This window comes from Sciurus carolinensis, chromosome 4 (genome assembly GCF_902686445.1).
Source record: "Sciurus carolinensis chromosome 4, mSciCar1.2, whole genome shotgun sequence".
Taxonomy (NCBI): domain Eukaryota; kingdom Metazoa; phylum Chordata; class Mammalia; order Rodentia; family Sciuridae; genus Sciurus; species Sciurus carolinensis.
In genome coordinates this window covers 62,018,753-62,033,599 of record NC_062216.1, presented here as the reverse complement: position 1 = coordinate 62,033,599, position 14,847 = coordinate 62,018,753, and the positions used below count along the sequence as shown (strand labels likewise).

Here is a 14,847-nt window from a genome sequence, read left to right as displayed (position 1 = left end):
TTTATTTCATCCCTGAAAACAAAAACAAGAAACAAAATGTCCACATCTCATCAGAGAGACCAATTATTCCAAACTTCATCTGGCAATGGTATGTGAAGGTACAGAAAAGACAGTTTGGAAACCATCTTTAATGAAACAGTGTTTTCTCACGCTTATTTTAACAAAATATTATAATTATTGCTACTATTTGTGGTAGCATATTTTAATAATGAATACAATATCTAAAACCAAATTCAATATAGCCTAAATCTAGAAGTTAGCTGCACTTTAGCAGATATTATAGAGAATAAATATTATGACATGTAGGACACAATATAGCAATTAGATTAGCTACAAGGGAAATTTAAATAAAGGTGTACTTCATTCTATACTAGAATTACTCAAGGTTGAGATTTCTTGTGCTGTATACAGAAGCTGTTTTACTGAAAGGATAGCCAATCTTTATAATTTAAATTATATCTTAAATGTTCTTAATTAAGTGGTCATTATATAAAATGAAAACTTAATCAAATAAGTTTTATAAAGTATGATACTCTTCTATAGCATCAAGTAATTGTAACACTTTCTAAGCAGTTTTATGCAGCACAAACACCTTTATTATACATATCTGGTTAAAATCCTCAAGAGTCCCCTCCTCCCCACCAACATAACAAAAGTAAAAGCACCCAAATGTGGAAATAATGTGCATTCCAAGTCACATAAATACTCAAGGGGTTAAATTCTTTTTGTTTTGTTTTTAGACAGGCTTTCACTATGTGGCTGGGCCACATAGTGAGAGTCTCAGCCTCCCAAGGAGCTGGGACACTGCACCCAGCTAAGGGATTGAATACTCGTTTATGTAAAAAAAATCATGAATACTTTAGTTATTTTTAATTTCATCATAAAATATTTCTTATTCTTTAGAATATATGTAAGAAAATTTTAAGTATGAGATTAAAGAATACTATTTTAATGTTGCTATTAAATTGTCCCCAATGTTAAGAATAACAAACAGTTGCATCTACTGAGAACAAGTGACAGAATGATTCAATAATAATATTCTCCCCTTGTCTGAAAAAACAAGTTATATACTTAAATAAATATTTTATAGAAATGAATATGTCTTTTAGGGTTTTAGTTCAGCTTGATCTCAAACACAAAAGATTTATACAAGATCACCTACATGCTTATTACTACATTAACCATGTTATTAAATTTCCTTTAAGGATATAATACAGCATTGAAGAGACTTGCCTGACAGCACACTAATAACATTTTAAATTTTTTAAAAAAATTTTTGGTACCCGGAATTGAACCCAGGGGCACTTAATCACTGAGTCACATCCCCAAACCCTGTATTTTGTTAGAGACAGGGTCTCTCTCAGTAGCTTAGGGCCTTGCTAAATTGCAGTGACTGACTTTGAACTCACCATCTTCCTGCCTCAGCCTCCTGAGCCACTGTGATTACTGATGTGTGCCACCACGCCTGGCACATTTTAAAATTTTATATACAGAATTAAGAGCTCCATGAATCTAGCACACTCCTTGAAAATGTATGGAGCTTTTATAAACTATTATTTTGTCCTAGCAGCAATTAAAAAGATTTTCTGCAATAGGATATAATCCACAATGGATGTAGCAACACAGGTGATCTTCAAATTCTATTTAATGCTGCCTGATGCATTTATCCTTTTATTTGTAATTACTGGCACCAAATTCCCATGAGTACCATAGGTTGTATTGGTGGTGCAGCTATTCACAATATAGTCCACATTGTTCTCCAGGTTCACCAAGCATTGCAAAATATCCAAAAGGACAGTGATTGTTCTTTTCAGATCCACACATTCTGCCATAGAAGCACCATTCTCAACATCCACCGTGTTCTTATTTTCCTCTGCTAGAGCTTTAACATATCTTCTGCTTAAATCTAGTTTTTGTTCATGTAACTTGACACTGCTTTGACGTCTTGGTTGTTGAAAAGCATAATGCAGTAACATCAATCCCCAAACGAGTCCAAATATAAGCAACAGTAAACTCAATTTCTGGGACATATTTTTTCCTTGAGATTGTAAAAAACATTTCTGATGAAGCAAACAGCAATTAAAAAGCTTTTCTGCAACAGGATATAATCCTTGATTGAAAATCGGCAACTGGAGACAAGTCGCCAATCGAGACTTTTAAAAGAAAAAAACTCTTCTAATATTGTAAAATCTTCACCTCCAGCAAGGTTGCCTCCACTCTTTCATTAACTCTGTAAAACAGTAACCCAGGAGATGAGTTTTGAAGAGTGAGTTTTAAAGGGGCATTTGAGGGCTGGGGAGATAGCTCAGCTGGTAGAGTGCTTGAGCACAAGGCCCTGAGTTCGATCCCCAGTACCGCAAAAAAAAAAAAAAAAAAAAAAGAAAAAAAAAAGAGGGGCATTTGACTTCCTCTCTCCTAAAGTAGAACAGAACTGAGCTGTCAAAAACAGAACTCGAACCAAGACCCGAGGCTGCCTGGGCTCGTCATCCCCGCAGCTCGCGACTGAGCCTGCCAGAGCCATGCTGGCTCCCTTCTCCGTCCCTGGAGGATGGTCACAAAGAGCCTCCCCAACTGTGGTGGGAGCTGTCAGCTGTACTGGGGGCTGCAAGCTGTACCGAAGCCCTGGGTTTGGATCTTATATGTTCTGCCAAGGTCCATGTGTGGTCACCAATCTGTGGTGGTTTAGGGAGATGGTGGAAACTTTAAGAGGCAGGGCCTACTGGAATTAAGTTAGGACATTGGAGGCTCCCCCTTGAAGGGGATATTCGGACCCTGGCCCCTTCCTATCTTTTTGCTTCCCAGTTGCCATGAGGTGGACAGCTTTGCTCCACCATTTTGCTCTCCTCCATGATATTCTGCCTCACCACAGGCCCCAGAACAATAGGACCAACCAACCTGAACTGAAACCTCTGGAACTATGAGACAAAGTAAACCTTTCCCCTTTTTGATTTTCTCAGGTATTTTGTCACAGAAACAGGAAGCTCACACACTATCATAGCATTGTTATCCAGAAGTTTTAATTTTCTATGCTGTCAAATGCCAACGCCCATTCTTTTGGGGATTCTGTACATGATGTCATGTGGTCTCTGTTTTGTGTGTGCATTTTTTTTATTGTTGTTGTTTTGTTTTGTCATCTTTTTTTTTAATTTTTAAAAATGTATATATTTTTTAGATGTTGATAGACCTTTATTCATTTATTTTATGTGGTGCCGAGAATCAAACCCAGTGCCTCACACAGGCTAGTCAAACACTCTACCACTGAGCCACGATCCCAGTCCTGTTGTCTTGGTTTTTGACAAGTAATGCTGGGGATCAAACCCAGGGCCTCTTGCATGCTAGGCAAGTGCTGTACCACTGAGCTACACCCAATCCTACTATGTCACATTTAAAAAGACATTTTCTAGGGTAGAGGATGTAGCTGAGTTGTAAAGTATTTGCCCAGTGCTTGCTTGCCTTTTAGCTTTTTTTGGTCTTTCTTTCTTTCTTGTTTTGTGGATACACAGTACCACAAAAGAGAAAAGAAGAAAGAAAAAAAGAAGGAAAAACTTTTCTAGAACTAACTTCATATTTCCCATTTCAAATATTAGTCCATGTGAAATTAATTGGGGTATGAGTTGAAATTAATTGGGGTATGAGCTGGGGGCCCTTCTTTCCCAAAGAGCTGGTCACCTATCCCCAAGTTTTCATTTGTTATATTATCTTTTTTTTCCTCAAGATTTTAAATGCTGCCTTAATAATATAATATATGTATGTATATATTTCTGGGCTCTTTTCTGTTCAATTGATGTGACTTTACTAATATATGGTGGACTTTCTTAAAGCATGATACACATGATGGTCACACATTTTTATTTCCAATGATTGTCCACTAGATGGTGCTACTTCACTAAATGAATCTGCTTAACAAAAAAAGACCAAAATTAAGCACAAGGTCAGGTGATCATGTATAATACAATGATTAACTTCTAATTTAATATCTTAAAATTAATATGGTTTAAATATTGACATACTCTTTTTTTTTTTCTTGCGGTACTGGGGATCGAACTCAGGGCCTTGTGCTTGCGAGGCAAGCACTTGACCAGCTGAGCTATCTCCCCAGCCCCAATATTGACATACTCTTTAAGGAAATATGGCAATAAAATAATAAGAGCGGGTTGGGGTTGTGGCTCAGTGCCTTGCACATGTGAGGCACTGGGTTTGATCCTCAGCACCATATAAAAATAAAATAAAGGTATTGTGTACATCTATAACTAAAAAAAAAAAAAATTAAATAATAATAATAAGAGAGCCAGTATGGTGGCACACACCTGTAATCCAGCAACTCAGGAGGCTGAAGCAGGAAGATGGTAAATTTGAGGTCAACCTCAGCAACTTAGTGAGATGCTGTCTCAAAATAAAACAAAGGACCAGGAACATGACTCCACAGTGGTAAAGTGACAAGTAAATAAATCATAAAAAGGTCCTAGGATGTAGCACAGTGGTAAAGCACCTCTGGGTTCAATCCCCAGTACCAAATAAATAAGAGAGTACTTGTGGATTTACTTCAATTTTCTGTGATGGAATTTACACACAAACAGGGGTCTCCTATCTTATCAAGGCACAATTCAGAATCAATGCTGAATATTTTTTTGTGTGTGAAATATCCGGTTTTTTGTTTGTTTGTTTGTTTGTTTTCTCATATGGGCACGATTTTATTGAGAAGACAAAAGAAAAATGCACAAAAGTTCTGCAGCTAAACTTTCTTGGTGTACTAGCAAACGCACAAGCATTACTGTTACGTGATCTCTTCCAAAGGGCTGGTCCAACCAAGGGTTGCAGCGGAAATCTCAGTACTCCTGAGGTTGCACACTCAGGCAGCCTCAGGGACTCCTGCGCAGAAGGCTCCGAATCCACTCCCAGCAGCCTTGGCTGGTGCCATGGCGGTGGGCGGGGGAAGGAGGAAGACAACTCTTACAAGAGGCACTACCATCACAGGTCTTGGGCTCCAGATATCCATCACTGATACACCGGGAACAGGCCAAGGGAGCCCCAGCTGGCAGGCGATGGCGGGGCACCTTGGAGACCCCTGACTTTCCTGGGGGCGCCTGGGGCTTCTTCTGGGTCACGGTCGCGCGGTCGAGGACTGGCGGCATTGTGTCCTGGTGTAAGGTGCTGTGTGCTCTGGGAAAGTCACCTTTTCCCGACCAATCCCAGCGAAGACGCCCTCTGAGTGTGCCAAGCAGGTCGCAGTTCAAGTCTTGGTTGTCATAGGAAATATCATCCCGGTGGATAAAAAAGGGCAGCAGCCAGGACCCAGAATATATGGAGCTCAGGGCTGGAGGCCTAGATGTCCCTGGCCCCTGGTCTGGGGAATCCCAGGACCCTGACACATAGTAGGGAAAGGGCTGCCCCATGCTGTCTTCAGACTCACACCAGGTACCACCAAATACCTGTGTAGGACTTAACAGGCAGCTGTCTTTGTGTTTTTATATTCCTCTGGCCTCCTGGGGGTTTCTAACCACAGACTGGGAACCTGGGTGGTGTTGACTTTAATCCCTACCAGAAGCTGGTCTACAGACTGGAGAGCTGGAGGAACCAGGGCCTGCACAGTCCAAGAGACTGAAGACCGAGAACTCGAGGAATCAAAGGTGATGCCCTAATTCAAGATCAAAGGCTGCTGGAAACTGCCTGGAGAATCACTGGTAGAGTCCACTTGGGAAGAGGAAAGAAGCTAGAGTCTTGTATCCTCAGGGAATCACAGCAGCTCTCACGAATCCACTCAAGAAGAATTAGGCTTCCCTCTGCTGGAAATATCTGTTTTTATTTGAGGGCCAGGATTTTGCACTCCTTCTCTAGAGAATGACACCTACCATGTTGTATTAACCATGTCTTTACTGTGTTATGATGCTTTTATATCTGAGGGCTTTGCTGACCTGGTGGGACTGCTTCTCCCATTGCTAATCAATTCCTAGGGCAAGTAAAAGTCTAGGGATGTGTACACATGCATACCTAAAAAGCCAGGACCCACATCCCCAACGACCTTCTTTCTCAAGCTCTTATACTGTCTACCTGTCCTAAACACTCCAAGGACAACCAGGTACCAGGCAAAGAGACAGCCCCCATGCCCTAGAGCATGCAGAAATTATTCAGTAAGCCAGTCCTTAACCTGTTTACCCAGTCTGCATATTTCTTTCCATGGAAACCACAATAAAAATCTCTTGCTCACATTTTCCTTCTACTTCCTTTGCCCCTGACTGACCTAAGTGCTTCCCCTTGTCCACTTCTTGGGATCCAGAAGAATAACAATATTTTTAATGGCAGTTCTCTCTTATCTTGCAATACTAAATAATATTAAAACCTGTATTTCAAAACACATATCAGAGCCCATGTTGCACATGTCTTTAATCCTATCAACCCAGGAAGCTGAGGCAGGTGGATCACAAGTTCAAGGCCAGCCTCAGCAATTTAGTGGAGACCCTGTCTCAAAATAAAAAAATAAAAAGGGCTGAGGAAGTGGTTCAGTGGTTAAGTGCCCCTGGGTACAATCTCTAGTACCAGAAGTAAAAATAAAAAATAAATAAAACGTGTCATACTCTACTGATTACCTTCTCAACCATACCCTTTCTTGCTAAATGAGCTTTGAATTTGTTCAGGGTAGGAGTATATTCTGCTAAAATGTTTGCTTTGCCAGGCTTCTTGCAACTAGGATGTCCATGTGACACCTGGCTTCCACATAGACAGAAACCTACTACAAAATTCCAGGAAGTTTGTTTCCTAATACAGATACCATTCCATCCTTATTCTTCATCGTATTTGAAACACATGTGAGGCTAGAGATGAAACAGCTGTTTTTCAAGTGGCAAGCATGGGGATGAAATCTACCTTCTCAGCACAGTGAAAGAGAAAAATAAATGAACATCAATGACATTGTGGTACTTCCTTCAGACTTCTTCCAACTGGGTTAAGCCACTACAGTTGAGTTTTCCTCATATGCACCTTAATGGAATTCATAAATGATATCCCTACTGGAGATGTGGCTCAGTGGTCGAACAGTTGCCTATCATGTGGGAGATCCTGGTTCAACCCTTAGTACTATAAAAAGAATGAATGAATAATACCCCTTCAAAATTCTGTTTACCTGAGGCTCAATTATTGTCTTTTTTTTTTTTTTTTTTTTTTTTTGAGACAGGGTCTCAAAAACAACTAAGTTGTTTAGGGCCTTCCTAAATTACTGAGATTGGCTTTGAACTTGCGATCCTCCTGCCTCAGCCTGCAGAGCCACTGGGTGTGAGTTCCTAGACTCACTAGCAAAGGCCTGTGCCAGAGGACCAGGGAGCAGCACATTGCCCAGAAATAGGGATCAGGGGAAATTAATCCTTGCAGCACTTCTTGAAGTATTTGCCAGCAACCCCAAACCTGCCTGGGAATGACATCTCATGTTATTACCCATCCAGCAACTTTTCCTTTCTTTTTTCTGGTACAGGCACTTCTTAAATAACTGCTTCTCCTTTATTTCAATACATCTAAATATTGATTATTTCATGATTTGTGGATCTGTATTTGCCAATCCATCCATCATTAAAATTTATTTGTAACTTGAAAATCAATGCTACCAATTAGTACAAATAAAAAAATTAATTAAAAAAAAAAGAAAGAAACAACCAAGCTTAGGATTCTAAAGTCATTTTGTCAAGGATTTTGAAGATTAGAGATTGTATACATATAAACTTAAAGCATGAACCAATGCCCCTTAGGTTTGAACCACTGTGAAAACTGAGCTATATAACATGACTTTATAGTGTCTTCTTTGATTTTTACCTCTTGATACCCATGTGTAACTTCCATTAACATTAAAATGCAGATTTATAGGTTAAAAAAAAATCAATGCTTGCAGCCATTTCACATTCATTTGCAGACATGTGTAGAGAGTTGCCCAATGTGCCTGTGGAATAAGATGACTTTCTGCCTTCTCCTTTCAGCTCTTGTCCTGTAAAGAGGTATTCTTTTCATGGTCTAGTTAGTGCCATATTTTTATCACTCCTGTGCCTCTTTGTGATTTCATTGTTTAAAATGGCCCCAAAGTGGGGAGATAGCTCAGTTGGCAAAGTGCTTGCCTTGCAAGCACAGGGCCCTGGGTTCGATCCCAGCACCGCAAAAAAAAGAAAATACAAAAACAAACAAACACAAAAAAAATGGCCCCAAAGTGTAGAGAAGTGCTATCTAGTGTTCTTAAACGCAAGAAGGGTGTGATGTGCCATAGGAGGAAAATACCTGTGTTAGATAAGCTTCATTCAGGCAAGAGTTGAAGTGTTGTTGGCCACAAGTTCAATGTTAATCTATCAATAAGATATACCAAATAAGTTACTGCTCAACAAAAACATACATGAAATAAGTGTTGATCAGTTGATGAAAATGTTGTGGCCAGAGTCCCACAGGTACCTACAGCTGTATTACTCCTGGAAACAATGTTCAGTACTTGTGCAACTTCATGGAATGTAACTACTATGCATAATAAAAATTAATTGTACTCTGATTCTAAAAGAAAGATGATGAGGGCCAGGCACAGTGGTGCACACTTGTAATCCTAGCTACTTGGGAGGCTAAGAATCACTAGTTTCAGGCCAGTCTGAGCAACTAAGCAAGACACTGACTCAAAATAAAAAAATAAATAAGTAAAAAGGGTTGGGGGTATAACTCACTGGTAGAGCAACCTGGGTTCAATCCCCAGCACTGGGGGAAAGAAATAAAGATACATGAGGAAAAGTAGCACCACTTAAAGAGTGTAAATTGCTCCATACAATTTTGTGTCTTGCGGTAATTCATAAGTGAGACCTCCTTAAATAGTTTTCTAAATTTCAACTATTTTGAAAGCGTTTTATAAGTGGTAACCAATCACAAGGATTTGGCTATCCTTGCTGGTTTGTGCTTAAGGCATTGAAGAATCTAGTCAAAACCTCAAGATGGGGCTGAATGTAGCTCAGTGGTATATCCAGCACTTATGTAGTGTGTGCAAGGACCTGGGTTTGATCCATTGCACCACCAAAACAAAAAGAAGGAAAACAAAAAACAAAAAACAAAAAACAAAAAACCTCAGGATTTGCCCAACACCCTGAAGCAGAATACAGAGATACTATTTTCTATTGGCCAGTGGAAACTAACTTTATTCAGAGAGAGGGAATATAAGAGATATCCCACTGCCTGTAAACACAGCTGCTACCTGTTAAATCAACCAAAACAGCAATCAGAAGGTAGCAACATTAGTTTTATTCAGTCATAAAGAAAAAAATTATGTCATTTGCAGGAAGATGGATGGAACCTCAACAAAATAAGCCAGACTGAGAAAGTCAAGGATTGTATGTTTTCTCTCATGTTACGGAGAGAAAAAAAAAAAAAAAAAAGAATGGGGGAATTCTTGAAAATAGAATTCTAGAAAAAGGAATTCATGAAAATAGTAGGGTAGAGGAAGAGGACCAAAGGGAGGGAAGAAGGAGATGGTAGTTACGAAGGAATGAAATTGACCAAATTATGTGCATATGTGAATATGTAACAAGTCCCACTATTATATACAATCAGACTGCATTAATAAAGAGAAAAAGAGCCATGCACAGCAGCCCATGACTGTAATCCCAGCAACTCAGGAGGCTGAGGTAGGGGAAAGTGAGTTCAAAGTCAACCTCAGCAATTTAAGTGAGGCCCTAAGCAACTTAGAGACTCTGTCTCAAAAAATAAAAGGGGCTGGGGAATGTGGCTCAGTGGTAAAAGTGCCTCTGAGTTCAATCTTCAGTATCAAAATGAAATAAAACTAAAAAATGAAAAAGAAAAATATCACACACCCACACAAAGATTGCCAGCAGTGTTCCCCTAATCCCTGTCCAATGCCATTGTTTTCAGTAGCTACAGAGATACTTCCTCATCATTACTTATACACAAAAACCCAAAAAGCATTTGTCAGATTATATTGTTGGAACAAAAAATATTATTGCCCCCACCAACCCCCAGTCCCCACCCACAGTGCCAGGCAAGGGCGCTACCACTGAGCTACACCTCCATTCCTAGGATTACAATTTTGGGAAGGGAAAAGTAGTTCTGCTTTTGGGCTGGGAGGTAGCTCAGTACTTGCCTAACATGCACAAGACCCTGGGTTCAATTCCTAGCACCTCCCCCCACCAAAAAAAAAAAAAAAAAAAAAAGACTACTTTAGACAACATAAACCCATTACCAAATCACAGAAGTCTCATCACACTAAGCAAACTCACCACTAATTACACTGATTGGAAATTTGATTATAGCAATTACCAGGGGCTGGGGTGTGGCTCTGTGGTAGAGTACTAATCTAGCATGTATGAGTCCCTGGGTTCAATCCTTAGCACCACCACCAAAACACACACACACACACACACACACACACACACACACACACATATACTGGAATTAAGTACACAAATACCTGTAAAATTAATTACGTATACTGAGGTACACATGGATTTGCCACACCCAAGTAAGCCAAAAAATAAAAAAGGTTTTAATATGTAGATTTTTTTCAGTTTTATTTTTATAGTATTGAATCCAGGTCATTGCACTCAGTGGACAAGGACTCTATTGCTGAGTTGCATTCTCAATCTTGTTAGGTTTTCAAGGCAATGATCTTAGAGATCAGGCAACAAATTGTAATACCTAGATGTAACACTTTTGTTTTAAAATATAAGATGGGTGGTGGAATTGCTCGAAAGAAAGGATTTTCATGCTTTACTTCAACTTTTAATACCTTGTATGATTTTGAACATTTAGAGACTTGGTTCATGGAATCATAGTATCTGATACATTTGAGCTATTGCTATTGTTACAGTAGAGGCTCTCTTAATTGATCATCTCCACCTAATTGACAAACATACTGACTGATGTTAATTGCACTCCAAACTGTGTGGGCTACTTAGAAAACTCTGAACTTTTGCTCCCATTGATCAAATTATGTGCTTACCGACGAGACTCAACTGTGTGCCCAAACTGGTTTATGGGAGTTGTACTTGCTATTGTAATTATGTAATTTAATTCAATGTTGCATACATTGACAAAATTTGAAAGCATAAAATTGATAGCTTAGAAAGACTTACAAAAGGTGAATATCTTTTTCAAATTGCTATTGAGTGTTGGGGTAAAGTATGGAAGTACAACACTTGTCTCGCATGCATGAGGCCCTGGGATTGAATCCCAGCACCACCTAATAAATAAATTGAATTAGAAATAAACAAGGCAATATATTTCATTTAGAAAAAAACTAATACAATCTAAAAGGATGTGTCCTCAGACTGTTCACTTGCCTTCATCTCACTCCTATGTGTTGATTTGGTACTTCTAACCTCTTTCTCCAACTAAAATAGTTTTGGATTTCAGTCTCTCATGTACACATGGATATTCCACAGGCCCCTCAAATTCAACATATTCAAACCTCAACATACTAAATATTTTCCTCCCCAACTCTACCACTTTCTATGTCCCTCTGGTTCCTAAAAGGTGACGCTATCTACTTGGTTTCCAGTGGAGTGCTGGTAAATGCGCCACTGGACCTGTGGGCAGCATGTGGGCAGGGTAGCCCCAGTTTTGCTAATTTCTGTGGTGTCAATACCAATATCATGACCAATTTCAAGCAACTGAATCAATATCACTGAACGATGAATTGGGAAGAGATGTGTAGTAGTCCATCACCAGTAGTATTCCCACCAAAAAAATACAGTGAAGGTAAATAACCTCAATAGAAGAGGTAACAAAAAATATTACTAAAAAAAAAAAATATATTACTAGGCATGGTAAGTTTTGAGTGTTTTTAATCTTTGTTTTTAACCTTTGTTGAATATAACTTAATTGTAATTAATTATATTTAATTTACATAACTGTGAGCATATATATTTTAATTTTTTTTAAAAAGGCTGTGTTTCACAACCAGTTCCCCAAATTTTATTTTTTAATGACAACATTTTTGTATGTTATTTTTAGTTATACATGACAGTAGAATGTATTTTGACATATACATGAAGTATAACTTCCCATTCTTGTGGTTGTACATGATATGGAGTTACACTGATCATGTATTCATTTATGAACATAGGAAAGTTATGTCCTACTCATTCTATTGTAGTTCTCGAGTTTTATAACATGCTTTGAAAAGACCAGAAGAGTTTGCCTTCAAATCAAAAATTTCCCTGATTTATTCTTGACTCCACCCGATTAAGTCAACTCCACTCAATTGCTGTGTTATCACATCGATTACATTTGCAAAGTCCTTCTATAACATATTCAAAGGAGTGATATCCTTTCATGTTCATGTCTGCTTGCATTCAAAGGGAGGAGACATCCAGAGTAGGAACACAGAGTGGCAGGAGTCTTGGCAGCCATGATAGAATTCCACTACCATTAGGGGTAAAATATTTTTGGTAAACTGAAGCAATGGTTTTCTAAATGATTCTCTAAAAGACAAAGATTTTTAGACACTTGAGTGTAAGCTTCCCATAGACAGAGTTGTGTCTATTTTAAGTTTCTAGTAACCAGCCTAGTACATAGGCTGCAATCATTAAGTATTAGTCAAACAATGAACACATCTGTCAGAAGGTGTTAACTTCATAAATAGGAAGAAGTTTAATATTCTGGGATAACCTGATTCACCTGTTCCTGGAGCATGTTTTTATTCCACAAGTAATTGTGGATCAAATATGTTGTCTGAATGTTAGGAAGAATAAACAAATATAAAACAAGACACTTTCTGCTTCAAGACATTGTCTAGTAGACAAGGCAACCCCACAAAGACCAAGAGTACTAGTCAGCCTAAGTGAGAGAAAAGCGATCTGGGAGACACAATTAAAAAGGATTGGAATGAAGACAGAAAGCTTGCTTTGTCTGTGGGGAGAGGAGGTCACTCTGTGGAGGGAGGACAAGTTCTTAGGAAGAGCAGGATACCACTTGCAGAGACAACTAGAGAAGATGGTGCTGCAAACAGCAAAGAAATCATCCCTACCAGATAGAGGGTGTAGGTTTGCATGGATGAGTGGTCCTTCCAGTCCAGCAGGAATGTGGAGTACTAAAAGGCAGATAAGGCTGGAACAATAGGTTGGGGCCAGTTTTCAAATCTAGGGTTGTACATCTGAGGGACCACAGATCTATTTTGGAGGTTGGCATGAGATTAAGGGGAATAAATTTATCCTTATTCCGAATCATGATGCAAATAGATCTTTTTGCCTTCGCAAATAAAAAGAAAAGCATTAAAAAACATTCAGTTGGGACTGGGGTAGAGCTCTTGTTTAGCATGCTTTAGGCCCTGGATTCAATACCCAAGGGAAAAAAGTATTCAGTGTTTGCTCTGAAAAAAAAATCTATTCCTTTAATTACCCTCTTTTGTGCCAGCATCACCAGTCTCCATCCCCTGCATGCTGGCTCCAATCCCTCAGTAAAAGTATGCACGTTTTTTTCATTTTCAAATAGCTTCTTCCTTCTCTAGCAGTCCTACTATTATCTTCAGAATAAACCTTCATAGGCACATTATAAATTCCTGGGTCAGGGAAGGACTAGAATGTAGTCAATGCAACATTGCTAAAAGGTAATATTCTTTTGAATGACTGAATGAATAGTTTTTTAGATTGCTCTGTCACTTCTTGCTCATCATGAAATATCTTTTCAACCATTTTTTTTTTTTCATGGTGCTAAGGATTGAACTCAGGGCCTTGCACATGCTAGGCAAGCATTCTACCACTGAACTACATCCCCAGCCTTCTTTTCAAACACTTTTATTTCACTTTTTCTCCCTACCAATCCCCTAAAATTGGAATCTCAAAAGTCGCCAATGGCTGAATACTTGGCACATGTCTATAATTCCAGGTACTAGGAGAGCTGAGGCAGGCAAATCACAAGTTTGAGGCCAGCCTGGGCAATTCAACCAGACTGTGTTTGAAAATAAAAATGTATTTTTATCCAGCAATTTAGAGAAATACAGACTTTCAACATTAAGATGGGGATATATCAAGGAAAGGCTGCATTCAATTTCACAGTTCTTTTTTGAAGAAAAAAGGATGCTTAACATTTAAGGTTTAGTTCTTACACGACTTCCATAACCATGAAAAGAACATGTCTTGGGTTCTCCTGCTTGCCCAGACGAAATGACCCCCAGCAGAGTCACCAGACCAAGTGTAGCAGTCAATCTACAAGAGGTATGATTATCATTTTAAGCCACCGAGTTTTGGGGTGGTTTGTTACATGGCAATAGCAAATCAAAACCTAAACCTGTTTGTTCCTAAATTTCCAAAGCCAGCGCTGTGCACTGAGAACACATAATTAATAAACACTAAAGTTAAAGAGTTATTAAGCATCTATATTGTTAAAAAACAATAAATTTTGGCGATGATGTGGGGAAAAAGTACACTCATACATTGCTAGCAGGAATGCAAATTAGTGTAACCATTATGGAAAGAGGTATGGAGATTCCTCAGAAAACCTGGAATGGAACTTATCCCACTTTTTGGTTTATACCCAAAGGACTTAAAATCAGTTTTTGGTTTTTTTTTTTTTTTTTTTTTTTGGTGCTGAGGATCGAACCCAGGGCCTTGTGTTTACAAGGCAAGCACTCTACCGACTGAGCTATCTCCCCAGCCCCTAAAATCAGCATATTATAGTGATACAGCCACATCACTGTTTATGGCAGCTCATCTCACAATAGCTAAACTATGGAACCAACCTAGGTGCACTTCATCAGATGAATAGATAAACAAAATGTGCAAGATATATGTGTGTGCATGTGATGCACTATTACTCAGCCTTAAAGAAGAATGAAATTATGGCATGTGCCCATAAATGATGGAGCTGGAGAATATCATGCGAAGTGAAATA

The 14,847-nt window shown here is 38.8% G+C and overlaps 1 protein-coding gene, 1 non-coding gene and 1 pseudogene across 2 annotated transcripts; all 3 read right to left on the bottom strand.

Moving 5' to 3' along the window:
- Positions 1–1,417: 1,417 nt before the first annotated feature.
- Positions 1,418–2,058, bottom strand: LOC124982497 (coiled-coil domain-containing protein 126-like; annotated as a pseudogene).
- A 1,239-nt stretch (positions 2,059–3,297) lies between these two features.
- Positions 3,298–3,376, bottom strand: Trnaa-agc (transfer RNA alanine (anticodon AGC)). Its single transcript has one exon. It is a non-coding gene; the product is annotated as a tRNA-Ala (tRNA).
- Positions 3,377–4,859: 1,483 nt separating this feature from the next.
- LOC124982716 (annexin-2 receptor-like) lies at positions 4,860–5,393 on the bottom strand. Its single transcript, XM_047549681.1, has one exon. It carries the CDS (start codon positions 5,391–5,393, stop codon positions 4,860–4,862), a length of 534 nt encoding a protein of 177 aa, XP_047405637.1.
- Between the last annotated feature and the right edge of the window lie 9,454 nt (positions 5,394–14,847).